Source organism: Manis pentadactyla, chromosome 10 (genome assembly GCF_030020395.1).
Source record: "Manis pentadactyla isolate mManPen7 chromosome 10, mManPen7.hap1, whole genome shotgun sequence".
NCBI classification, from domain to species: domain Eukaryota; kingdom Metazoa; phylum Chordata; class Mammalia; order Pholidota; family Manidae; genus Manis; species Manis pentadactyla.
In genome coordinates this window covers 57,598,560-57,626,169 of record NC_080028.1, presented here as the reverse complement: position 1 = coordinate 57,626,169, position 27,610 = coordinate 57,598,560, and the positions used below count along the sequence as shown (strand labels likewise).

The 27,610-nt window shown below is 37.3% G+C and overlaps 1 protein-coding gene across 3 annotated transcripts in view; it reads right to left on the bottom strand.

Moving 5' to 3' along the window:
* The window catches only part of MSRB3 (methionine sulfoxide reductase B3), a 218,114-nt gene that overhangs the window by 125,000 nt on the left and 65,504 nt on the right, over positions 1-27,610 (bottom strand). For all 3 annotated transcript variants that reach the window (XM_036894787.2, XM_036894789.2, XM_036894788.2), the window contains exon 5: positions 5,230-5,258. In XM_036894787.2, coding sequence (XP_036750682.1) covers positions 5,230-5,258 — 29 coding nt within the window. The remainder of the gene's footprint in view (positions 1-5,229; positions 5,259-27,610) is intronic.

Below are 27,610 nucleotides of genomic sequence, written 5' to 3'. Positions count from 1 at the left end.
AATGTCACTCATTAAAACCTATAGAAAAACTACAAACTAACCATTAGCACTATTAGGCCTTTCTCTTAAAAGTCAAAGTGGAAAACAAAGTGATATGATTTGAATAAAGGAAGGTGAATTTATCAAAACCTAAATTAGCTTATGTGTAAATATCCAGAGTTCTTTAATTCACCATCTTGGTCTAAATTTAACCTTGAAAGCCTTTGATAGCTTCTAAATATGCAAAGAAATGCATGTAAATTTGTAATAGACCAGCTAGCTATAAGATTTCATGAGAGAAGGAACTGTATATAACTTCAGCCCTTGGCGTCTAGTATGTCTCCTAAATATATGTTGAATGAATAAGTAGATGAATTAGTCAATATTTTTCATATTTCTATTAATGAATGATGCCCAAAGACAGATTTCAATATTCTTATAGAGACTTATATTTTATGTCTTTGTTCTTCATTGTTATAAAAAATAAGAAATTTTAAATGACAAAATTGATTTGTAGTAACTAAAAAGTATTATCAACATATGCTTACATGTATAAGACTGAAAATGTTTTCATTATTATTTCTTGAGAAAGGCATTTGCTAATAAGCTTTCAAACTCTAGTTCTACTATACTCAAAATCTTCATTTTACTTCATCTTAGTGACCACCATTAACAACCCACTGTATTTTTCACTGCCCTTATGTTTTTGTCTCAAGCTTTAACCAATTATATTCTTTGATTTCCTTACACTGGTGTAGAGTCCTTTATAAGTACAGATCTTAAAAGCGACACTAGCTGCTTTTTATTCGTTGGGAGTTTTTTTTTCTGCAGGATAATTATATTCTGTTGTGCCTTTTATTATGGTGTCTTTTAGGATCTCCTAACCTTGTACACTCTAGGGCTTTATTTAATAGTGAGCTCCCTCCTCCACTCTCCACACTAAACCATGCTCATTAGGTTTCTTAATCCTCCATAATTTGCTTTCATGAAATCTTATACCTCTGAGTCGCTGTGTTCTAGGAGCCCATTTCCTTAGTATGGCTATTCCAAGCAGCCCAGAATCAACAAGCCCTCAACATAAGCTTATTCACTTTCTCAGCCAACATGACTCTACAGAAAAAAGAAAAAAATCTTTGTTTTGAATGTTTATGGACCATGAAACTATGGTATTTCATTTTCTCACCCAAACACCGCCTGAGAAAATTAGGACCACAGAATAAGACTCCAGGCAGTCCTTAATATACATATTAACCTATAGACTTCAGGTTCTTCTTGGTCAAAAAGCTATTTTAATAGAACAGGAATAACAATATCCTGATGTTATATAGTAACTAGTAGTAAAGTCCAACTATATCTTAGCCTTATACCCAGAATTCAGAAGGAGAGAGAAACATCCTTTTTCAGTTATCCTGCAAGAGCTCTGCTTTTTTCAAATGGGTTGTTTTTAAAAGACACATTCTTGAAACCTGATTACACAGTAAACTCTGGTCTTTTCAGCAATTCTTCCTCTGACTTCTCTTCCATTCTACTCACCACTAGCACCTTTGCTGATGGGTATCAGAAGGGCCAAGAAAGCATATATTTTGGTTTTGTTTTTAACTTCCTAGAGACTTTGGTTAAATTTAAAGATGAACAAAAAACAAAAAACCTTGGTAATGAATTGAAAGAGTTAATGAAGTTTCTGAAGGTACCTAGCTTATTCAAGCAAAGTTTACACTTCAACCCTGTGCATGTTAACTTGTGATCCTCCCCATCCCGATGATAGAAAGCAAAGCCAGTAAGTTCTTTTTTAATTGGTTTGCATCCACAGACTGACCTCCAGGGCTCTGTTTACATAGCCTATCATGCAATATGCTCCACAGTTCTCTGCCTCTTTCAAAAGCATGTTTCTCCTGAGATTTGATATATGGCTCTCATGTTTAATCACTACATTAAACTCAATGCTCTGCTTCCTCCAGCATCAACTAACTTCCCTTCTTGGGAGGTAGGGAAAAGAGCACAATTTCTTGCTACTTCTGAATGTAAAAGGAAGTCTGTTTTACTCTATTAGTAAAATCACTGACTACACACTATCATAGGCAAGCAACATTACTACATCAACTGAGAAACAGTATTAAAACAGAAATCTTAGAGCTTCTTTAGAAAGAAAGTGAGCTGATTGTTTTCAACTGGCAAAACTGAAAACTTTAAGTGATTAAGTTATAAACCAACAGAGACAGAGCTTAATCAATTATATAACTCAGTACATAGAGGACACAGCTAGTTGCAGCTAAAGTTTTAATCAATTAATATTGATGATAGAACATTCCTGAGGTTCTCAGATCAGAATTAATTCAGTGTCTCTGCCTTCTGGTTAAAGGTTTTCTTAACCTTCACCATGAATAGAACTTTCATCTCTTTAATTGAATGTGTATGTGGTGACATCACATCCTTTTCCATAAGAATTTGTATGTGACCCAAATTTCTGAAATAGATGAAAACCTCAAAAAATTAATTGAACTTTTTCAATATGCTAATACAATCTATAATTTTCAGGTTTAAATTTTTTTATTTTTTTCAGGTTAATTTTCATGTGCTTAAAAAACATGAAATGTATGTATGTTACTTTAAAGTATTTCAAGAAAAAAAATAAAAGAAAAACAGATATGGCAAATTATTAACAATAATAAAATCTAAATGATGGATATGTGAGTGCTCTTTACACTATACCCTCTACTTTTACACATAGTTGAAATTTTTCATTGTGAAGTTTTTTTGAAACTTTAAAAAAAAACAAGTAAGTTTTTTGTAGATTTGCTTTGGTAGAAACAAATTGATAAAATTTTGATAAGAAAAATTAAAAATCACTTTCCACGTTGATCATTTTGGTCTATATTTCACAACTGACATTTTTTACCCTGTACTGACAATAAAAATTTTCCTTTCTTTCCATATATATATATATACATATATATATATATATATATATATATATATAGTAGGTATGTATGTATATATAAACTTTTACTTTGAAATCCTTTCCTTTATGACTATTCATTGACCATATTATTTATTTTTTAAGGGTTTTTTTTCCTTAGTAAGACTGGCATCTTCCTTCATGCAAAAATCTTACCTTGTCAGGAACACTGTTACAGCTGTATACAACATTAAACAGACCTAGTTTATTTTCTGTATTTGATGAACAAGAGAGAATCTGAACCTATTAAAGTCATACATTTAATTGTTCCAATATGCTACCTTATTTCTAACTAAAATTTGCATGATATAGTATACCAAAGAACACATTTTTAGCTTCCTTTGTCATGATTCCTTCATTCAATAGTAAACTAGAAGAGCTTATAAGAAAAAATGATTACCTGTTTCTTAATTTGAAACCATCTTAAATTTTCCACAATGTATGTAAAATCAAAATTAAAAGAATAAATAAACTTTTTATCAGTATTCCCCATAAAATTTTTCAGAGTACTGAACTTTGTAGTTTTCAAAGACATGTAGATGTTATCCATGATAAACATTTTTTAAAAATTAGGACTAGGAAAAAATAAGGCTCATGGACAAAAACTTAAGTCACAAGAGTGAAAGATGTGTGCCTGTACAGATGTTATAACTATCTTCATGATAAATACCAACCTTCACTACAGGAATTTAACAACACATTTTAATTTGCATTTCAAAATTTATCATAAATTTTCTAACTTTGACAATAGCTGCCTAATATTTCAGTTTTGTACACTATTTCCAGGTTATACCTTCAAAATGAACCTACTGGACTTTTTCATTTTAAAAGCTATATTCCAGATCCTGTAGTCTAAAACTACTTTCTGACCTGATGTTTAGGGAACTACATTAGATCATAACAAAGTGAGCTCTTTATAAATATTTGGTGACTGGCAATGATAAAAAGACATCTAACTTTTAAGTAAAAGTTCATTCTCCATCAATTTTATTCACTTATTTTTTATTGTAAAGAGTTTAACTATTAAAAACTTTTCACCCTATTATGAATTACCTCCTATGAACCAATAAAAAAGTCAAATAATTGATATAATGCCACCATGCCTTTAGCTTCCATATAGTCAGCTGTAAACCAGAAATGTTTACCTTAGGCTGTCACCATCACATGTGATTCAGAAGCCCAAAAATATACAGAATGGAAAGATTTCTGGAATCATGGGTCTCAATTAAGTGAAAATGTTAACTCAAATACACAGACTTCCTATTTGAAGAGTCTTACCAAGTTGGAGAAATTCATAAAGCTATACAATAAAAGAAAGATGAAGCTTTTGAAGAAGACAAGAAGACCAACTCCTTAACACCACTATCCAAAAAACATATATAGTCCTTGGTTACTCTGCAACCATAATAAACAAACATGTTTTTTAAGTTAAAATATAATGGAACACATACCATTATAAGAGTAAGAGTGTTACTTTTAAATTCAGTAAGTTATATATTTTTCTGCAAATTATTTTCTCCTGGAATTGAAAATTAATGCTTATTATCTATTAACAGTTCACTTGAGGGCATAATTCCATTGTACCGAACATGAAGCAATTTTTGTGGTTTCATTGTAAACACCATCAGAAATTCCGAAGCATGTGACATAATAAATCTCAGCAAGTGACATAAAGACAGAATCAAACCTAAGGATTATAGGGCTGCATTCATGCTTAATGAGAAGAAAACATCTAATGAGGCTGATATGCCTCTGTTTGTGAGAATGTAAATTTTGTCTTTATTGATAGATACAAAATAATGGCTTAAGGTGACCTGAATTTTTAATTCCCCTCAACAAAATGACAACAAAAAATACTAATAAGTCACAGATAAATTTCTGTTTCTATTATCTAAACTGCATTATAGTTTGCTGGATTAAATGTATCTTTAACACACATTGGATGACAAACCACTTCCAGAGAATCTTCAAATATTCAGCATGCTTTGTCCACTGAGAGAATAATATTCTATTTTGAGCAGTAAGTAGTATAATCCTCACCTCTGCTTTTAAAAAGGAATTCTGCACATATAGAGCACTTAATGCTTATTGCAGAGCTATCAAGAATCCCAAAGTGAGCATCTCAAGTTATGATTACAAGCAACCAATAGCCCTGCTTTGAGGTGGGGCTCATGTTTTGAAAAAAGGCTGCCCAGTCTGTTTAAAATCAAAATGGTTCTTGATCTGATGAGTCACTCCTCAGAGAATAATGTAAATAAAATATACTCAGAATAACATTATTAATGTAAACATACCTGACCCGGAGTCAAATTTGGTTTCTGACCTGCAAAGGGAAATTTTTTACAATATAAAAATTGCTTGCTAAAGAATAATTATTATATTTTGGGGAAGGGAGTGCACAATAGTTAGATTTCAGTACATAAGTTAACATGTAAAATAGCTTTTTAAAATGTAAATACACATTTATTTTAACCATTTTAAAGGCATCCATTACCCTAGGTCCCCTAAACATGCACATATCCATAGAGATAGCAGAGTATGGAAAAGATATTAACTTTTTAGCATGTTTTTGAGACAAAGAGGATAAAGTATGTAAAAAAAAAAGGCACCCAATCTCTAGAGATTAACTTGTTTCAGTAATATAATAAAAAAATTAAAAACTCAAATTTAAAATGATCCTCTTTACTTATTGAAGATTTTCAACTATTCAACACGAAGTAATTTTTCACTAAGTTCTTCACAAAGTAAATGAACCTAGTAACCCCATACATTTAATAAGAAGGAAAAAAACTCTGAGCCCTTGTGGGAACATCATGTTTCAGATATAGGTTAATACTGGTTGTAAATTCAGAAGCCTTTGAAGCTCTCGGTTCGGCTGTGGGAAAACTTCTGTTGGGTAATTACTCTCAAGATGCTGCTATGTGCTGTCAAGCAGAATTAACCCTGTGACTAGGCCTATCTACACAGGCCACTATAAGACAGCATTGTCTATATCTAGCTCTCAAACCAATTAGTGGGCATGCTCCAGTCGGATTTATATCACACATTAACAATCAATAGTATATATGTTCACAGCTGCCACAGCAAGATACAAGAACCGACCAGCAGGAGTCCTGTTAAAGGATGTTACATTGACAGAGAGTTTTTTTTCCTGGGGAAATGTAGTTAACTAAGTGGGAAAGGAGATTTCTTTGAAATTATGCCAGGGTACCAAAGCACTTTGGACGCGGTGCCTTTCTTCACCTAAATTAGCTTCAGGAGAAGTCATCAAAGGGAGGAGGGGGAAGAATAAGCAAGAAGCAGCTTCCTTTGTCATAAAAATTCATTTTGTCAAGGATTCTCAAAGTTTCAATTTGATGCTTAAACAAAAATCAATAATTGTAAAAACAAAAAATTGTTATTACCACCATAGTTATCAATAAGCACCACTGAAATCAGGTCCACATTTTTCCCCAGCCCTGGCCCCACCACAGTCCTCATATCAATCCTCTTCTCAGAGGTCCCTGACTTCTATTTCTGGTGCAAGCCCATTTCACTTTTTGTCTTCTCTCCTGTTCTGGAAGCCTTGCTTTGTGCCCTCTTCTTTGTTCCCAGCACACCTGAGCATTGCTCTAAATGACACCTACCTGCATCCTGTGGTTTCTTGCCTATCTTCCCTGAGCCTGTGCCTTACTAGCCTCCGTAGCTACTGTATGTACACAGCACCCATCCTGCCTGGTGCGAGGACTCTACAAATGTCTGTTGAGGGAAATTTGGGCCTCCACACACATTTTTATCTCCTTCTTACCTTATAAGAGTTGTTCTTCCTTCCGTTATGTCCTAAACAGCCTTCTCTCATTGCCCCTGAAACTAGGCTGGATCATTTACTCCTTCTCTCTACTGTATCTTCAATACCTGGGTCTCCACATGTACCTCTTCCCTTCTGCACAGAAGTGCTCTAAAATTAAATAAGAGCCTTCCTTAAAAATCTACGACCTACTCTTGTTATTCCTCTTTCTTCCTGGCTTTATAACTAAGTTTATCAAAAGGACAGACTCATATCCTTTGTATGTCTTCTTTTCCTGATATCCCAACATATTCACTCTTTGAACCACTACCATCAAGTTCACACTCCTATGCATTGTGTATGTGGTGGGCGAGGGGACGCTACGACCCAGCTCTCCAGCTCCATCTCTAACCCACACGGTATCCTTCACTCACCACATCGAACTTCAGCACCTGATTTCACAGCCTGCATCCAGCATCCTCAGCCTAGAATGCCCTTCCTCCAGCTCATCACTGACAAACTTTTACTCAACTATCAACACATTTCTTATGTGCTTATTTTCACTAGTATACTATGCTAGATGGTAGGGATATAAAAATGCATAAAGAAAGGTTATATGGAGTGAGTATAAGATGCATAAGCATAAGTGTGTCTCTGGAGACCTCACCTTGCCCCCTGATTACATATTTACATCTAAGCTTAAAGCTAATCAACCAGCCCCTTTGGCAACTGCCAAAAGATGGTGAATATAGCACAGAGTGTCTGTCTTCCAATATCCATTCTCTCCTTTTTTCTTTTAGAAATAGAATCTCTGAGTTCTGCATGCACACATGGCTGTTTAGGTAAGATAATTTTTCCAGAATATCTCCCACCTCTCTTGTAGCAAGCTGTGACCATGTGACTAAGTTCTTGCCAAAAGGATGAAAGCAGAAGTAATATGTAAAACATCTGAGTTAAGCCCTTAAAGGAATAAGTATCTCTCTCTCTTTTCCCTCTTCTTCCCACTGGCTGGAATGTAAATGTGATTCCAGGAGCTGAAGCAGCCATTCTTATATATTCTTATATAAGAAAAAGTTTATCTGAGAGATAAACTGTTATTAGAATAATAGCCTTTGGCCACCCCTTGGGCTAAAGGTACACATATCTAGTAACACCATAGCAACCCCAAACCGTTACCATGTTTCAGCCACCATTATTTTGGAGTCTTGTCAGTGTAGCTGTCACAATACTGTCACATTAAAAAAGACTTAAACAGATACTTCCAAATATTTAAAACTGAAAAGTCTTTATGACTTTAAAAACCATAAAGGGTAGATGATAGAAGAATTTAAGTATCATATATTACTTCTAAAATAATTAACATGTATTAAAATATTCATTTTTTTATTAATAGACTTGCATATTTTCAAAACAAAAAGGCAGTTTTCATTATTGGTTAGAGTTCTATCATCCTGGACAAATTAATAAAACTACTGTTCTCTACTTACAGGAAATAACCCAGTGTCCATGAAAGTTCTATATACATTAAAGTCAGAACTTTTTATTCTTTTATTATTTAAAAAATTTTTATTGTCTTTTATGAGGAAACCACAAAGCCTCAGAGAGCACTGCTTTTTGCTTACTGTTCAACTGTATTAAAAAAATTTTTAATGGGAACCATATAAGTATGAACTATAGGTTAATGAGGTGAGTGTTTCAAAAGGATTTGTCAACATGGAGAACAGTGAGGGTGCTGTTCTTACTGCTTTTAATTCAACCAAAGATTCTCACTGCAGAAAATTATTCGAGGGAAGGAGTAGGAGTAACAAACTGATCATTGCCTATAGAGCATTATATATGGCAAGTCCATACCAAGGGTTTTCTAGGACAATCCAAATCAAATAACCTGTCCTGTTGTCCCCTTTAAGCATGCGAAATTTTCAGAAATTCCAATATTTCAGGATTCTACTTATAAGTCTAAGAATTTCTTCCCCTACAAGCAATTCAAAGGCCCTCATCAGACTAGAAGCTAGTAATAACAGCAGTGAACATTTATGCACCTTCCTTAGTTACATAAACATAATATGCTTCCTCTGCTTGGAATGCTCCCTCTCTTCTCCTCACCCACTCTAGTATCCCTCAACCACTTTGCCTACTTCTAAAACTTTCTGCACATATTAGCTTAATGATCAATTCTCTGAAGAACTGGAGTGGCCAGACTAGATTCAATCCCTTTAGTTTACACTTTTACAGCACCAGTCACTCCTACTTTGTACTCATCAGAGTTGTTAATTCCACACTTCTACAAATTCCACATTTATAACATTGTGGTTATTTGATCATACTAAGACTTCAATAATTGTGGCAGATGCTATCTGTTGCCTGTTGAACAGCCAGTCTTCCTTTTCCCTGATAAGAGAATTCTAACTTACGGAGGTTGCTAAAAATGTGTGTACTCCGGGAATGACTTGTTACCAGGCTGAGCCAGCTGTGGCAATCCTCTTCTCTGTCAGTGACTGGTTCACGGACAGACATGTGATCCAGATCTGAGCAGCGAGAGGTACAAGAAGTCTGCTGGGGATACTTCTTGGAAAGGTTTTTCTCCATGAAAAGGGCAGGAGTAACTTAGGGAGAAGGTCCTTTTTCTACTCTCTGCCTGCTTCCTGCCTGTGAAGTAATTATGTAAAGATAGGACACTAAGAGCTGCTGTGGCAAACTCGTAACCATGAGAAGGCCAAGAGAATCACAGAACTGTCAGCCCAGAACTCTGATATGGCTCCAATTCTAGACTGGACTTTCTCTAGAGGCGGGCACTGTCCGGGCTCTTTCTACTTGGGTATTTCTGTTACTTTTAACCCCAAATATTTTGATACTTTTGCCATTGTCACCCTAGGTTATAAACTATCTATTTACTATGCTTAAAACTTGGGTATCTATGTCGTATTTTGATGATAATGATATTATGAATACAAAAAACAGAAAAACACAAAGAAAGATAAGAATTTAAATGTTTGAAGTTATATTAGCTACAACCAAAACCTGAAAAGTATAGACAAATAAAAGGTGCCCATTAACTGCATGCCTAATTTTTTTAAACTGAAAAATGTAAATCAAAAACCCAGAAATTTAGAAATCAAGATAATCATAGGAGAGGGGGCGGAAGATGGCGGCGTGAGTAGAGCAGCGGAAATCTCCTCCCAAAACAACATATATCTATGAAAATATAACAAAGACAACCCTTCCTAGAATAAAGACCAGAGGACACAGGACAATATCCAGACCACATCCACACCTGAGAGAACCCAGCGCCTCGCGAAGGGGGTAAGATACAAGCCCCCGCCCCGCGGGAGCCGAGCGCCCCTCCCCCCAGCTCCCGGCGGGAGAAGAGCAGGCAGAGCGGGAGGGAGACGGAGCCCAGGGCTGCCGAACACCCAGCCCCAGCCATCCAGGCCAGAGCGCAGGGCCCTCGATACTGGGAAAACAGGGCAGCAACAACAGTGAGCAGGCACTGGAGGCTGGGCGACAGAGGACATAAGAAAAGCGCGCGACCATTTTTTTTTTTTGCTTTTTTGCTGCTTTGTTTTGGCGAGCGCTTTTTGGAAGTCTTAAAGGGACAGGGACCCCAATATTAGGGAAACAGGGCAGAAAGACCGGTGAGCAGAGGCCTGAGGCTGGCACCGGAGAATAAAGAAAAACGAAAGACCACCTTTTTTTTTTTTAATTAAAAATTTTTTTTTTTAATTAAAAAAATTTTTTTTTCTTGTTTTTTTTTGTGGTCGTTGTTTTGTTTTGGCGGGTGCTTTTTGGAAGTCTTAAAGGGGCAGGGCGGGTCACTTAATCCAGAGGTAGGGAATCCGGGGTCTCTGGGCACCCTAACCCCTGGGCTGCAGGGAGCAGGGAGGCCCCTTACGGAGATAAATAGCCTCCCAGCAGCTCCTGCTCCAACGCGACTCCACCATTTTGGAGTAGCTGCCCGAGCCAGGCCACGCCCACAGCAACAGCGGAGATTAACTCCATAGCAGCCGGGCAGGAAGCAGAAACCCTGTCTGCGCGCAGCTGCGCAGCACAAGCCACTAGAGGCCGCTGTTCTCCCAGGAGAGGAGGGCCACAAACCAACAAGAAAGGAAGTCCTTCCAGCCGTCACTCGTCCCAGTTCTGCAGACTATTCCTATCACCATGAAAAGGCAAAGCTACAGGCAGACAAAGATCACAGAGACAACACCAGAGAAGGAGACAGACCTAACCAGTCTTCCTGACAAAGAATTCAAAATAAGAATCATAAACATGCTGACAGAGATGCAGAGAAATACGCAAGAAAAATGGGATGAAGTCCGGAAAGAGATCACAGATGCCAGAAAGGAGATCGCAGAAATGAAACAAACTCTGGAAGGGTTTATAAGCAGAATGGATAGAATGCAAGAGGCCATTGATGGAATTGAAATAAGAGAACAGGAACGCATAGAAGCTGACATAGAGAGAGACAAAAGGATCTCCAGGAATGAAACAATATTAAGAGAACTGTGTGACCAATCTAAAAGGAGCAATATCCGTATTATAGGGGTCCCAGAAGAAGAAGAGAGAGGCAAAGAGATGGAAAGTATCTTAGAAGAAATAATTGCTGAAAACTTCCCCACACTGGGGGAGGAAGTAATCAAACAGACCACGGAAATACACAGAACCCCCAACAGAAAGGATCCAAGAAGGGCAACACCAAGACACATAATAATTAAAATGGCAAAGATCAAGGACAAGGAAAGAGTGTTAAAGGCGGCTAGAGAGAAAAAGGTCACCTATAAAGGGAAACCCATCAGGCTAACGTCAGATTTCTCAACAGAAACCCTACAGGCCAGAAGAGAATGGCATGATATATTTAATACAATGAAACAGAAGGGCCTTGAACCAAGGATACTGTATCCAGCACGACTATCATTCAAATATGACGGTGGGATTAAACAATTCCCAGACAAACAAAAGCTGAGGGAATTTGCTTTCCACAAACCACCTCTACAGAACATCTTACAGGGACTGCTCTAGATGGGAGCACTCCTAGAAAGAGCACAGCACAAAACACCCAACATATGAAGAATCGAGGAGGAGGAACAAGAAGGGAGAGAAGAAAAGAATCTCCAGATAGTGTATATAACAGCTCAATAAGCGAGCTAAGTTAGGCAGTAAGATACTAAAGAGGCTAACCTTGAACCTTTGGTAACCACGAATTTAAAGCCTGCAATGGCAATAAGTACATATCTTTCAATAGTCACCCTAAATGTTAATGGGTTGAATGCACCAATCAAAAGACACAGAGTAACAGAATGGATAAAAAAGCAAGACCCATCTATATGCTGCTTACAAGAAACTCACCTCAAACCCAAAGACATGTACAGACTAAAAGTCAAGGGATGGAAAAACATATTTCAAGCAAACAACAGTGAGAAGAAAGCAGGGGTTGCAGTACTAATATCAGACAAAATAGACTTCAAAACAAAGAAAGTAACAAGAGATAAAGAAGGACACTACATAATGATAAAGGGCTCAGTCAAACAAGAGGATATAACCATTCTAAATATATATGCACCCAACACAGGAGCACCAGCATATGTGAAACAAATACTAACAGAACTAAAGGGGGATATAGACTGCAATGCATTCATTCTAGGAGACTTCAACACACCACTCACCCCAAAGGATAGATCCACTGGGCAGAAAATAAGTAAGGACACGGAAGCACTGAACAACACAGTAGAGCAGATGGACCTAATAGACATCTATAGAACTCTACATCCAAAAGCAGCGGGATATACATTCTTCTCAAGTGCACATGGAACATTCTCCAGAATAGACCACATACTAGGCCACAAAAAGAGCCTCAGAAAATTCCAAAAGATTGAAATCCTACCAACCAACTTTTCAGACCACAAAGGCATAAAACTAGAAATAAACTGTACAAAGAAAGCAAAGAGGCTCACAAACACATGGAGGCTTAACAACACGCTCCTAAATAATCAATGGATCAATGACCAAATCAAAATGGAGATCCAGCAATATATGGAAACAAATGACAACAACAACACTAAGCCCCAACTTCTGTGGGACACAGCAAAAGCAGTCTTAAGAGGAAAGTATATAGCAATCCAAGCATATTTAAAAAAGGAAGAGCAATCCCAAATGAATGGTCTAATGTCACAATTATCGAAATTGGAAAAAGAAGAACAGATGAGGCCTAAGGTCAGCAGAAGGAGGTACATAATAAAGATCAGAGAAGAAATAAATAAAATTGAGAAGAATAAAACAATAGCAAAAATCAATGAAACCAAGAGCTGGTTCTTCGAGAAAATAAACAAAATAGATAAGCCTCTAGCCAGACTTATTAAGAAGAAAAGAGAATCAACACAAATCAACAGTATCAGAAACGAGAAAGGAAAAATCACGACGGACCCCACAGAAATGCAAAGAATTATTGGAGAATACTATGAAAACCTATATGCTAACAAGCTGGGAAACCTAGGAGAAATGGACAACTTCCTAGAAAAATATAACCTTCCAAGATTGACCCAGGAAGAAACAGAAAATCTAAACAGACCAATTACCAGCAACGAAATTGAAGAGGTAATCAAAAAACTACCAAAGAACAAAACCCCCGGGCCAGATGGATTTACCTCGGAATTTTATCAGACATACAGGGAAGACATAATACCCATTCTCCTTAAAGTTTTCCAAAAAATAGAGGAGGAGGGGATACTCCCAAACTCATTCTATGAAGCTAACATCACCCTAATACCAAAACCAGGCAAAGACCCCACCAAAAAAGAAAACTACAGACCAATATCCCTGATGAACGTAGATGCAAAAATACTTAATAAAATATTAGCAAACCGAATTCAAAAATACATCAAAAGGATCATACACCATGACCAAGTGGGATTCATCCCAGGGATGCAAGGATGGTACAACATTCGAAAGTCCATCAACATCATCCACCACATCAACAAAAAGAAAGACAAAAACCACATGATCATCTCCATAGATGCTGAAAAAGCATTTGACAAAGTTCAACATCCATTCATGTTAAAAACTCTCAGCAAAATGGGAATAGAGGGCAAGTACCTCAACATAATAAAGGCCATCTATGATAAACCCACAGCCAACATTATATTGAACAGCGAGAAGCTGAAAGCATTTCCTCTGAGATCGGGAACTAGACAGGGATGCCCACTCTCTCCACTGTTATTTAACATAGTACTGGAGGTCCTAGCCACGGCAATCAGACAAAATAAAGAAATACAAGGAATCCAGATTGGTAAAGAAGAAGTTAAACTGTCACTATTTGCAGATGACATGATACTGTACATAAAAAACCCTAAAGACTCCACCCCAAAACTACTAGAACTGATATCGGAATACAGCAAAGTTGCAGGATACAAAATCAACACACAGAAATCTGTGGCTTTCCTGTATACTAACAATGAACCAACAGAAAGAGAAATCAGGAAAACAACTCCATTCACAATTGCATCAAAAAAAATAAAATACCTAGGAATAAACCTAACCAAAGAAGTGAAAGACTTATACTCTGAAAACTACAAGTCACTCTTAAGAGAAATTAAAGGGGACACTAACAGATGGAAACTCATCCCATGCTCGTGGCTAGGAAGAATTAATATCGTTAAAATGGCCATCCTGCCCAAAGCAATATACAGATTTGATGCAATCCCTATGAAACTACCAGCAACATTCTTCAATGAACTGGAACAAACAATTCAAAAATTCATATGGAAACACCAAAGACCCCGAATAGCCAAAGCAATCCTGAGAAAGAAGAATAAAGTAGGGGGGATCTCACTCCCCAACTTCAAGCTCTACTATAAAGCCATAGTAATCAAGACAATTTGGTACTGGCACAAGAGCAGAGCCACAGACCAATGGAACAGACTAGAGAATCCAGACATTAACCCAGACATATATGGTCAATTAATATTTGATAAAGGAGCCATGGACATACAATGGCGAAATGACAGTCTCTTCAACAGGTGGTGCTGGCAAAACTGGACAGCTACATGTAGGAGAATGAAACTGGACCATTGTCTAACCCCATATACAAAAGTAAACTCAAAATGGATCAAAGACCTGAATGTAAGCCATGAAACCATTAAACTCTTGGAAGAAAACATAGGCGAAAACCTCTTAGACATAAACATGAGTGACCTCTTCTTGAACATATCTCCCCGGGCAAGGAAAACAACAGCAAAAATGAGTAAGTGGGACTATATTAAGCTGAAAAGCTTCTGTACAGCAAAAGACACCATCAATAGAACAAGAAGGATCCCTACAGTATGGGAGAATATATTTGAAAATGACACATCCGATAAAGGCTTGACGTCCAGAATATATAAGGAGCTCACACGCCTCAACAAACAAAAAACAAATAACCCAATTAAAAAATGGGCAGAGGAACTGAACAGTTCTCCAAAAAAGAAATACAGATGGCCAACAGACACATGAAAAGATGCTCCACATCGCTAATTATCAGAGAAATGCAAATTAAAACTACAATGAGGTATCACCTCACACCAGTAAGGATGGCTGCCATCCAAAAGACAAACAACAACAAATGTTGGCGAGGCTGTGGAGAAAGGGGAACCCTCCTACACTGCTGGTGGGAATGTAAGTTAGTTCAACCATTGTGGAAAGCAGTATGGAGGTACATCAAAATGCTCAAAACAGACTTACCATTTGACCCAGGAATTCCACTCCTAGGAATTTACCCTAAGAATGCAGCAATCAAGTTTGAGAAAGACAGATGCACCCCTATGTTTATTGCAGCACTATTTACAATAGCCAAGAATTGGAAGCAACCTAAATGTCCATCAATAGATGAATGGATAAAGAAGATGTGGTACATATACACAATGGAATACTACTCAGCCATAAGAAAAGGGCAAATCCAATCATTTGCAGCAACATGGATGGAGCTGGAGGGTATTATGCTCAGTGAAACAAGCCAAGCGGAGAAAGAGAAATACCAAATGATTTCACTTATCTGTGGAATATAAGAACAAAGGAAAAACTGAAGGAACAAAACAGCAGCAGAATCACAGAACTCAAGAATGGACTAACAGGTACCAAAGGGAAAGGGACTGGGGAGGATGGGTGGGTAGGGAGGGATAAGGGGGGGAGAAGTAGGGGGGTATTAAGATTAACATGCATGGGGGGGTAGGAGAAAAGGGAGGGCTGTACAACACAGAGAAGGCAAGTAGTGATTCTACAACATTTTGCTATGCTGATGGACAGTGACTGTAAAGGGGTTTATAGGGGAGACCTGGTATAGGGGAGAGCCTAGTAAACATAATATTCGTCATGTAAGTGTAGATTAGTGATAGCAAAAAAAAAAAAAAAAAAAAGGGCAGTTCCTGTGTGGTAACCTCCAACGAGTTCTACACAAGGGTATAAAGGGCATATAAAAGTGTAGGCAAAGGGTCTGTTTGTGTTTACACAGAGGATCAAAGCCTAATTCGGCTACCCCGGAAATGAACTAAGATACGATATGAAAAAGAACTTCCAACATCTGCACTCTCTGGAAGACTCATGCCAGAAGATGATCATCAAAAAACCCCAACAAAGATCCACGCACTGCTACAGCTGTAGATGCACTCATCCCACCAGTTCCTGGACTTGCCATGGGAATGAGGAAGGAGATATCTAAGCTGGCCTGTGCATACAGTAAAACAACAAAATTGGACTGGATCTATACTGTTGGAACTCAACCAAGAATTTGGAGAAGTGCAAATTGTAGCGCTCCAAAGTCTTACAACTACAAACTATTTATTGTTAAAAGAACATATGGCATGTGAACAGTCCCCAGGAATGGGTTGTTTTAATTTGTCTGATTTCTCTCAGACTGTTCAAGTTCATTTGGACAATATCCACCATATCATAGATAAGTTTTCACAAATGCCTAAGGTGCCTAACTGGTTTTCTTGGTTTCACTGCAGATGGCTGGTAATTACAGATATGCCTTGGTTATGTAACTATACTCCTATTATGTTAATGTGTGTGTGCAATTTAAGTAGTAGCTTAAAACCTATACATGCTGAAGTTACTCTACAAGAAGATATATCAAAGAAATAATCAATCTTCCCATGTTTTCTTCCGCCTGCTACTTCTATAGCTTTTCTTCTTCCTTCCTAATTACAACCCTTAAATAGAATTCGTGCCTCATATCAAATTTACCGAGTATCATAATTCTTCCAAGTGGTAAAGATACCTCAAGACAAATGCTGGGCATAGAAGCCACAGGGCATAAATATGCAAAGAAGTAAAAAGCTAACTTTTTCAAACAATAAGGCTTCTCTCTCACTTACCAACTTCACATTTCCCTGTATGGCCCCGGAAGATGACTGGTTAGCCAGAGACGGGTAAGATTCCTCAAGGGAGGAACAACCTAAGACAGGCACAGTCGCAGGGGGGCCATCAGGTGAGAAATTGGGGATCAACAGAGGTGAGGCTTAGAACCTCACCCCCCCGTTCTGAGAGAAATCTTCTGCATACGTGGATGTTTTATTGCCCTGGTCTAGCTTGGATTAACACATAGTCTACAGGCACACACCTGATCATCTACATGTGCTCTCTTACAACACTAAACTATGTTTTCTACCTTTATCTTGTATCTACCTACCACTTCAGCATTTTATTAAAAATAATAATAATAAAGAGAGAAATGTGGTATCCACATATAAATCAAGTATAAAAACCAAATGAGTATTCATATTTGAACTGACTGTTTAGAGTTCATAATGCATGAGCAAAACCGAAAGTTTCTGTGATGACTGCCCTTGTACTGTTCACTATGTAACTTATTCATTATGTAAGAATTTGTTCTACATGTAAAAACTTGTTTGTTATGCCTCAGAAGATTGGAGACTGACAAAAATTAGGCTTGGGGTGGAATAATGATTGTGCATTGAGCATTGACTCCCCTATACAGAATTTTATTGTCGTTAACAACCATTTGATCAATAAATATGAGAGATGCCCTCACAAAAAAAAAATAAAATAAAATAAAAAAATAAAAAATAAAAAAAAAAAAGGACAGACTTCCAATGGTAAAATAAATTAGTAACCAGGATGTAATGTATAGCATAAGGAATATAGTCAAGATATTGTAACAGCTTGGTAGGGTGATAGCTGGAACCTAGAATTATGTATATAAATGTTCTACCACTGTGTTGTACACTTGAAACTCATGTAATGTAATACTGTGTGTCAACTACCCTTCAATAAAAAATAATTATTAAAAAAAAAAAAAAAAAAAGATAATCATAAGCAAAAGAGCAGTAAATTCCTTCCTGTATTGCTTGGAGATGCCTTTTATGAGTCTGCTAATGGGAAACTTCAGGTTCAGTTACCATGCAGCATCATAATTTTTCCTGTTTATTGGCGGACTCTTTCACTGGGCACTGTAATGTACTACAGAAAACATGCCTGTGTAAATTCCTGCTCCCCGTAGGCACACTTCTGCTTCCACTGCTATTGGATTTTATTCCCCCCTTCTAACCAGGCCCTGGCACTTTTGCTGGGATCACTGTCACCCTGATATGTTGGAGACTTTATGCCTGGAGACAGAGTGCTATAGACTAAGAAGCACTTAATACTGAAGGAACAATCACAGAAAAGGCAGCCAGTGGAAATAGAAAAGCAGAGCCCAGTTCCCAGTTTTCCACTCTCTGCCCCTATGTGACTTTGGAGAAGTTAATTATCACTTGAAGTCTCAGTTTCATCCTATCTATAGGATGGGAGTACTATATTACCTTTTAAAATTTTTGTGGAGATTAAATGAAATACTAGAAAGTGCCTAGGCCAGGTCCTGGCACATATTAGAAGCTGAGTAAATTAAGGTTTTATCTAAACAATGACACCAAATAAAATTTACCAACAGCTACAAGTATAACTAGCAATATTTTAGCTAAGCAAAAACAAAAAAAAGAAGAATTTCTTTCTTTTTAGGTTATAAAAATAAATACAATGTAAAAAGAAAGAAATACACTATATGGCCAAAAGAAAGAAAAATATTATAATAAAAACTCTGGTTGAAATCTTTGTTGGGGCACAATTTTACTATGGGTGTCAAAATTTTGTAGAACTAAGTAAGAGAGGATAGCAATAAAAACAATGGATGAAACCAGAAACATTTAAGAGGGAAGGCTAATGGAAATTAATATAAATGACCTGATCAGACAGTATAGAAAAGGAATCATATGTGTCCCTAAACAGAAAAAAATATATATTCTCAAAAAAGTAAAATAGTTGCCCAATGCACTTGAGAACATACTGGAATAGGAATCAAGAAACCAGATTCTAGTTCAGAAACCAGCACTAGTCATTTAATTTGTGAGCCCCATTTTCCACATTAGTAAAATGAGGCATTTGAAATAAGCCAATGTTGTCCCACACAAACTATCTCACGGAGAGGTAAGCTATCTAAATTTTTCTGCAGTTCCCAAGAATAAAGAAGAGAAAGGGAGAAGAGAGAATAAGAGGAAATGTCAGTGTGAGCTGACAAAAGTTTGCATCTGTAGAATGTGAGTCTACAGGTGGATGAGACTGAAAAAAAGGGCAGCCCTCAAGGCCATGTTTGGCTCCCCGGTTCTACAGTTCTTCTGCAGACCATATTGATACCTGTCTTCTTTGAATTTCAGTATCAATTCCTGTCTGTGTGATTTATAGCACTTAATTAACTGTACTGTTGGTTTATAACATGGTTTACTAATACTAATAAGATAGCTGCAGGTCATGAAAGTAATCATTTAATTATGCTCTTTAGTAAGACACGGAAGTATGTTATTTAGACAGGATTACATTTTTAAAATCATTAATTAATAATTTTAGGGTTGAAATGGAGGTTTTTGCTGTACAGAAAATGTTTGTCCAAATCCCTCCACTTCCTAAATATCACCGTACACAAACACAAGAAACAACACAAAATTAGGAAGAGAAAAACAATCAATAATAAAGAGCCCATGGAGAAAAGATCTGATTTCCTGGCTCAAGTCTACTCTTGTTTCTACAAAGGCCTGAAAAAGTCATTTAGATCATAAAAAGTCAGTTGTGTTTTTTATATGGAAAACTAAGGATAATAATATCTACTACTCCACCAGTTTTTTATTTTTGTTTTAGAACAAAATGAGTAAGGGTTGAAATGCAGAAAAATGTTTTAGGAATGAATTTCCCTTACGAATTTTAGTGTTACACAATTTAATAATTAAGTTGAACATAGGAACCAATTTTCATGAGAATCTGAAATGTATTACTTATTTCACTTAAAAATTTAGCATTTCTCTTTGGAGCAATTAAAACCCATCCTAAGGCAAACTTTCAAGGGCAACACAGATGACAAAGTTGTTGGCTGTTCTTTGTATTCATCCGTTAAACATATGTACTGACCACTGACCATATACAGGTACTGTTCCAGGCTCTGCAATATAGCAAAGACTAAGACTAAGACAGTAAAGAGAGTCAGGTTTCAAACAGCTACATTAACTAGTTTATTTCAGATATAAGTTGAAATAGAGTGCCTTGGTAATAAAGTCTAGAGAGTTAGGGGTAGTGAGTTCCTGGTGGAGGTGGAGGGAGCTATTTTAATCCATGTGATCAAGGATATGCTGTAGGAGATGGCATTTCAGCTGACTCATAAAGAATGAGAAGGTGCAATGTGGGTGCCAAATGGAATCTTTCTAGCAGAAACTCCAAAGGAAAGGGTAAATGCAAAAACCCAACCTCAGCATGAAGAATGAGAAGGGGAATGAAGGAAGAGAATGGCAATCGGGGAAACAGGAAGGGGCAAACCAAGGCCAATGCATCCAGAAAGAAGTGAATGAAAGGAAGAATCATAAGAGATGAAGTTAGGGAAGTAGACAAGGGCCAAGTCACAACTTTAAAAGCCATTTAAGGGACTGTGATTTTTAAAGATACAATGTAAATCATCAGAGGTTTTGAAGAACAAATTATAATCTAATTTAAATTATTTAAATCTTCACCCTGCAATGTGAAGAATGAACTACAATGGGACAACAGACAAAGCAGAGAACCCACCTGGCACCCAGATCTTTTGTTTTCAATATCATTCTCTAATAAAAAGAGTCAGGGCCATTTGGAGAAATGACTGATTCTAGCCCTATGGCAAGATGTAAACAAGGTAAGCCTGGAGCATCAGTAGTGTCAGAAAGTAAGGAAGGGCTCATAAACAAACACATTTTTTAAAAATCCACTGATGACAAAATAGACTTCAAAACAAAGAAAGTAACAAGAGATAAAGAAGGACACTACATAATGATAAAGGGCTCAGTCAAACAAGAGGATATAACCATTCTAAATATATGTGCACCCAACACAGGAGCACCAGCATATGTGAAACAAATACTAACAGAACTAAAGGGGGATATAGACTGCAATGCATTCATTCTAGGAGACTTCAACACACCACTCACCCCAAAGGATAGATCCACTGGGCAGAAAATAAGTAAGGACACAGAAGCACTGAACAACACAGTAGAGCAGATGGACCTAATAGACATCTATAGAACTCTACATCCAAAAGCAGCGGGATATACATTCTTCTCAAGTGCACATGGAACATTCTCCAGAATAGACCACATACTAGGCAACAAAAAGAGCCTCAGAAAATTCCAAAAGATTGAAATCCTACCAACCAACTTTTCAGACCACAAAGGCATAAAACTAGAAATAAACTGTACAAAGAAAGCAAAGAGGCTCACAAACACATGGAGGCTTAACAACACGCTCCTAAATAATCAATGGATCAATGACCAAATCAAAATGGAGATCCAGTAATATATGGAAACAAATGACAACAACAACACTAAGCCCCAACTTCTGTGGGACACAGCAAAAGCAGTCTTAAGAGGAAAGTATATAGCAATCCAAGCATATTTAAAAAAGGAAGAGCAATCCCAAATGAATGATCTAATGTCACAATTATAGAAATTGAAAAAAGAAGAACAGATGAGGCCTAAGGTCAGCAGAAGGAGGGACATAATAAAGATCAGAGAAGAAATAAATAAAATTGAGAGGAATAAAACAATAGCAAAAATCAATGAAACCAAGAGCTGGTTCTTCGAGAAAATAAACAAAATAGATAAGCCTCTAGCCAGACTTATTAAGAAGAAAAGAGAGTCAACACAAATCAACAGTATCAGAAACGAGAAAGGAAAAATCACGACGGACCCCACAGAAATGCAAAGAATTATTGGAGACTACTATGAAAACCTATATGCTAACAAGCTGGGAAACCTAGGAGAAATGGACAACTTCCTAGAAAAATACAACCTTCCAAGATTGACCCAGGAAGAAACAGAAAATCTAAACAGACCGATTACCAGCCACAAAATTGAAGCGGTAATCAAAAAACTACCAAAGAACAAAACCCCCGGCCCAGATGGATTTACCTCAGAATTTTATCAGACATACAGGGAAGACATAATACCCATTCTCATTAAAGTTTTCCAAAAAACAGATGAGGAGGGGATACTCCCAAACTCATTCTATGAAGCTAACATCACCCTAATACCAAAACCAGGCAAAGACCCCATCAAAAAAGAAAACTACAGACCAATATCCCTGATGAACGTAGATGCAAAAATACTCAACAAAATATTAGCAAACCGAATTCAAAAATACATCAAAAGGATCATACACCATGACCAAGTGGGATTCATCCCAGGGATGCAAGGATGGTACAACATTCGAAAGTCCATCAACATCATCCACCACATCAACAAAAAGAAAGACAAAAACCACATGATCATCTCCATAGATGCTGAAAAAGCATTTGACAAAGTTCAACATCCATTCATGTTAAAAACTCTCAGCAAAATGGGAATAGAGGGCAAGTACCTCAACATAATAAAGGCCATCTATGATAAACCCACAGCCAACATTATATTGAACAGCGAGAAGCTGAAAGCATTTCCGCTGAGATCGGGAACTAGACAGGGATGCCCACTCTCCCCACTGTTATTCAACATAGTACTGGAGGTCCTAGCCACGGCTATCAGACAAAATAAAGAAATACAAGGAATCCAGATTGGTAAAGAAGAAGTTAAACTGTCACTATTTGCAGATGACATGATACTGTACATAAAAAACCCTAAAGACTCCACCCCAAAACTACTAGAACTGATATCGGAATACAGCAAAGTTGCAGGATACAAAATCAACACACAGAAATCTGTGGCTTTCCTATATACTAACAATGAACCAACAGAAAGAGAAATCAGGAAAACAACTCCATTCACAATTGCATCAAAAAAAATAAAATACCTAGGAATAAACCTAACCAAAGAAGTGAAAGACTTATACTCTGAAAACTACAAGTCACTCTTAAGAGAAATTAAAGGGGACACTAACAGATGGAAACTCATCCCATGCTCGTGGCTAGGAAGAATTAATATCGTTAAAATGGCCATCCTGCCCAAAGCAATATACAGATTTGATGCAATCCCTATGAAACTACCAGCAACATTCTTCAATGAACTGGAACAAACAATTCAAAAATTCATATGGAAACACCAAAGACCCCGAATAGCCAAAGCAATCCTGAGAAAGAAGAATAAAGTAGGGGGGATCTCACTCCCCAACTTCAAGCTCTACTATAAAGCCATAGTAATCAAGACAATTTGGTACTGGCACAAGAGCAGAGCCACAGACCAATGGAACAGACTAGAGAATCCAGACATTAACCCAGACATATATGGTCAATTAATATTTGATAAAGGAGCCATGGACATACAATGGCGAAATGACAGTCTCTTCAACAGGTGGTGCTGGCAAAACTGGACAGCTACATGTAGGAGAATGAAACTGGACCATTGTCTAACCCCATATACAAAAGTAAACTCAAAATGGATCAAAGACCTGAATGTAAGCCATGAAACCATTAAACTCTTGGAAGAAAACATAGACAAAAACCTCTTAGACATAAACATGAGTGACCTCTTCTTGAACATATCTCCCCGGGCAAGGAAAACAACAGCAAAAATGAACAAGTGGGACTATATTAAGCTGAAAAGCTTCTGTACAGCAAAAGACACCATCAATAGAACAAGAAGGATCCCTACAGTATGGGAGAATATATTTGAAAATGACACATCCGATAAAGGCTTGACGTCCAGAATATATAAGGAGCTCTCACGCCTCAACAAACAAAAAACAAATAACCCAATTAAAAAATGGGCAGAGGAACTGAAGAGACAGTTCTCCAAAAAAGAAATACAGATGGCCAACAGACACATGAAAAGATGCTCCACATCGCTAATTATCAGAGAAATGCAAATTAAAACTACAATGAGGTATCACCTCACACCAGTAAGGATGGCTGCCATCCAAAAGACAAACAACAACAAATGTTGGCGAGGCTGTGGAGAAAGGGGAACCCTCCTACACTGCTGGTGGGAATGTAAGTTAGTTCAACCATTGTGGAAAGCAGTATGGAGGTACATCAAAATGCTCAAAACAGACTTACCATTTGACCCAGGAATTCCACTCCTAGGAATTTACCCTAAGAACACAGCAATCAAGTTTGAGAAAGACAGATGCACCCCTATGTTTATCGCAGCACTATTTACAATAGCCAAGAATTGGAAGCAACCTAAATGTCCATCGATAGATGAATGGATAAAGAAGATGTGGTACATATACACAATGGAATACTACTCAGCCATAAGAAAAGGGCAAATCCAATCATTTGCAGCAACATGGATGGAGCTGGAGGGTATTATGCTCAGTGAAACAAGCCAAGCGGAGAAAGAGAAATACCAAATGATTTCACTTATCTGTGGAATATAAGAACAAAGGAAAAACTGAAGGAACAAAACAGCAGCAGAATCACAGAACTCAAGAATGGACTAACAGGTACCAAAGGGAAAGGGACCGGGGAGGATGGGTGGGTAGGGAGGGATAAGGGGGGGAGAAGAAGGGGGTATTAAGATCAGCATGCATGGGGGGGTAGGAGAAAAGGGAGGGCTGTACAACACAGAGAAGGCAAGTAGTGATTCTACAACATTTTGCTATGCTGATGGACAGTGACTGTAAAGGGGTTTATAGGGGAGAGCCTAGTAAACATAATATTCGTCATGTAAGTGTAGATTAGTGATAGAAAAAAAAAAAAGGGCAGTTCCTGTGTGGTAACCTCCAACGAGTTCTACACAAGGGTATAAAGGGCATATAAAAGTTTAGGCAAAGGGTCTGTTTGTGTTTATACAGAGGATCAAAGCCTAATTGGGCTACCCCGAAAATGAACTAAGATACGATATGAAAAAGAACTTCCAACATCTGCACTCTCTGGAAGACTCATGCCAGAAGATGATCATCAAAAAACCCCAACAAAGATCCACGCACTGCTACAGCTGTAGATGCACTCATCCCACCAGTTCCTGGACCTGCCATGGGAATGAGGAAGGAGATATCTAAGCTGGCCTGTGCATACAGTAAAACAACAAAATTGGACTGGATCTATACTGTTGGAACTCAACCAAGAATTTGGAGAAGTGCAAATTGTAGCGCTCCAAAGTCTTACAACTACAAACTATTTACTGTTAAAAGAACATATGGCATGTGAACAGTCCCCAGGAATGGGTTGTTTTAATTTGTCTGATTTCTCTCAGACTGTTCAAGTTCATTTGGACAATATCCACCATATCATAGATAAGTTTTCACAAATGCCTAAGGTGCCTAACTGGTTTTCTTGGTTTCACTGCAGATGGCTGGTAATTACAGATATGCCTTGGTTATGTAACTATACTCCTATTATGTTAATGTGTGTGTGCAATTTAAGTAGTAGCTTAAAACCTATACATGCTGAAGTTACTCTACAAGAAGATATATCAAAGAAATAATCAATCTTCCCATGTTTTCTTCCGCCTGCTACTTCTATAGCTTTTCTTCTTCCTTCCTAATTACAACCCTTGAATAGAATTCGTGCCTCATATCAAATTTACCGAGTATCATAATTCTTCCAAGTGGTAAAGATACCTCAAGACAAATGCTGGGCATAGAAGCCACAGGGCATAAATATGCAAAGAAGTAAAAAGCTAACTTTTTCAAACAATAAGGCTTCTCTCTCACTTACCAACTTCACATTTCCCTGTATGGCCCCGGAAGATGACTGGTTAGCCAGAGACGGGTAAGATTCCTCAAGGGAGGAACAACCTAAGACAGGCACAGTCGCAGGGGGTCATCAGGTGAGAAATTGGGGATCAACAGAGGTGAGGCTTAGAACCTCACCCCGCCGTTCTGAGAGAAATGTTCTGCATACGTGGATGTTTTATTGCCCTGGTCTAGCTTGGATTAACACATAGTCTACAGGCACACACCTGATCATCTACATGTGCTCTCTTACAACACTAAACTATGTTTTCTACCTTTATCTTGTATCTACCTACCACTTCAGCATTTTATTAAAAATAATAATAATAAAGAGAGAAATGTGGTATCCACATATAAATCAAGTATAAAAACCAAATGAGTATTCATATCTGAACTGACTGTTTAGAGTTCATAATGCATGAGCAAAACCGAAAGTTTCTGTGATGACTGCCCTTGTACTGTTCACTATGTAACTTATTCATTATGTAAGAATTTGTTCTACATGTAAAAACTTGTTTGTTATGCCTCAGAAGATTGGAGACTGACAAAAATTAGGCTTGGGGTGGATTAATGATTGTGCATTGAGCATTGACTCCCCTATACAGAATTTTATTGTCGTTAACAACCATTTGATCAATAAATATGAGAGATGCCCTCACAAAAAGACAGACTTCCAATGGTAAAATAAATAAGTAACCGGGATGTAATGTATAGCATAAGGAATATAGTCAAGATATTGTAACAGCTTGGTAGGGTGATAGCTGGAACCTAGAATTATGTATATAAATGTTCTACCACTGTGTTGTACACTTGAAACTCATGTAATGTAATACTGTGTGTCAACTACCCTTCAATAAAAAATAATTATTTAAAAAAAAAAAAAAAAAAACAAAGCATCACTTCCGATGATTTCAATTTGTTTATATTAATAATTTACAAAGTAACCTTTGCCCAATGAGGAATTAAGAAGCTTCCCAGCACACTGTGTAAACTTCCGCACTGACAAGTTGTTATGCATCACTATTACAAAGTTGCCCTTGTGGGAAGCACTGAACTAAGCACGGGGTGAAAAATCTGTCAGAGCAGACCCAGTCCCAGGGCAAAAAATGATCCATTTTCTACTTCCTCACTGAACTTACTAAAAACAGTTGATTTTACAGCTATTGTTTCTGGCCACATGAATCAAAGGATAAAACCTTAGATTCTAAGAATTACTCAGTCTGGGCCAGCAAATCACCTAAAAGGATTCATCATTAAAAAGATGTACCTTGTGTGTTTGGAAACATACACTCCATTAAACACCCAAGCAAAAATAATACAAAAGACACAGATTCAATATCAAGAAGTTTTCCCTTAAATCTGGAAACCATGGAAAGAAGTTCACTAGAAGATCTGAACTTTCACTAAGAGCATTAGGGAGAGCCCACTATGTGCAAAGCACTCTATCTGAAGGACAAGGTCTTGTTTAAAGTAGCTGTAAGTCAGCCTATAAAGCCCTTTATAGTTTAATATCAACAGTTTGAACCTCAATCAAGAGCAAATGGGTAGCTGGTTCATACTGAAGGATGCAGGTGTAATGTGCTCAGTGCTGCTCAGTTTCCTAAGTTGAATGGGCCTTTGCAGTTTGTATAAATTCCACCTTCTGGGTGGTCTTCCAGAGCAATCTAAAAAAGGGCATACCACAGAGGTACTGGAGTTAATTTATGCTTATGTAGACCATGAGTCATGCAACTGCCATTAACACCATATACTTAAGTGAGTACATAGAAGTAAAA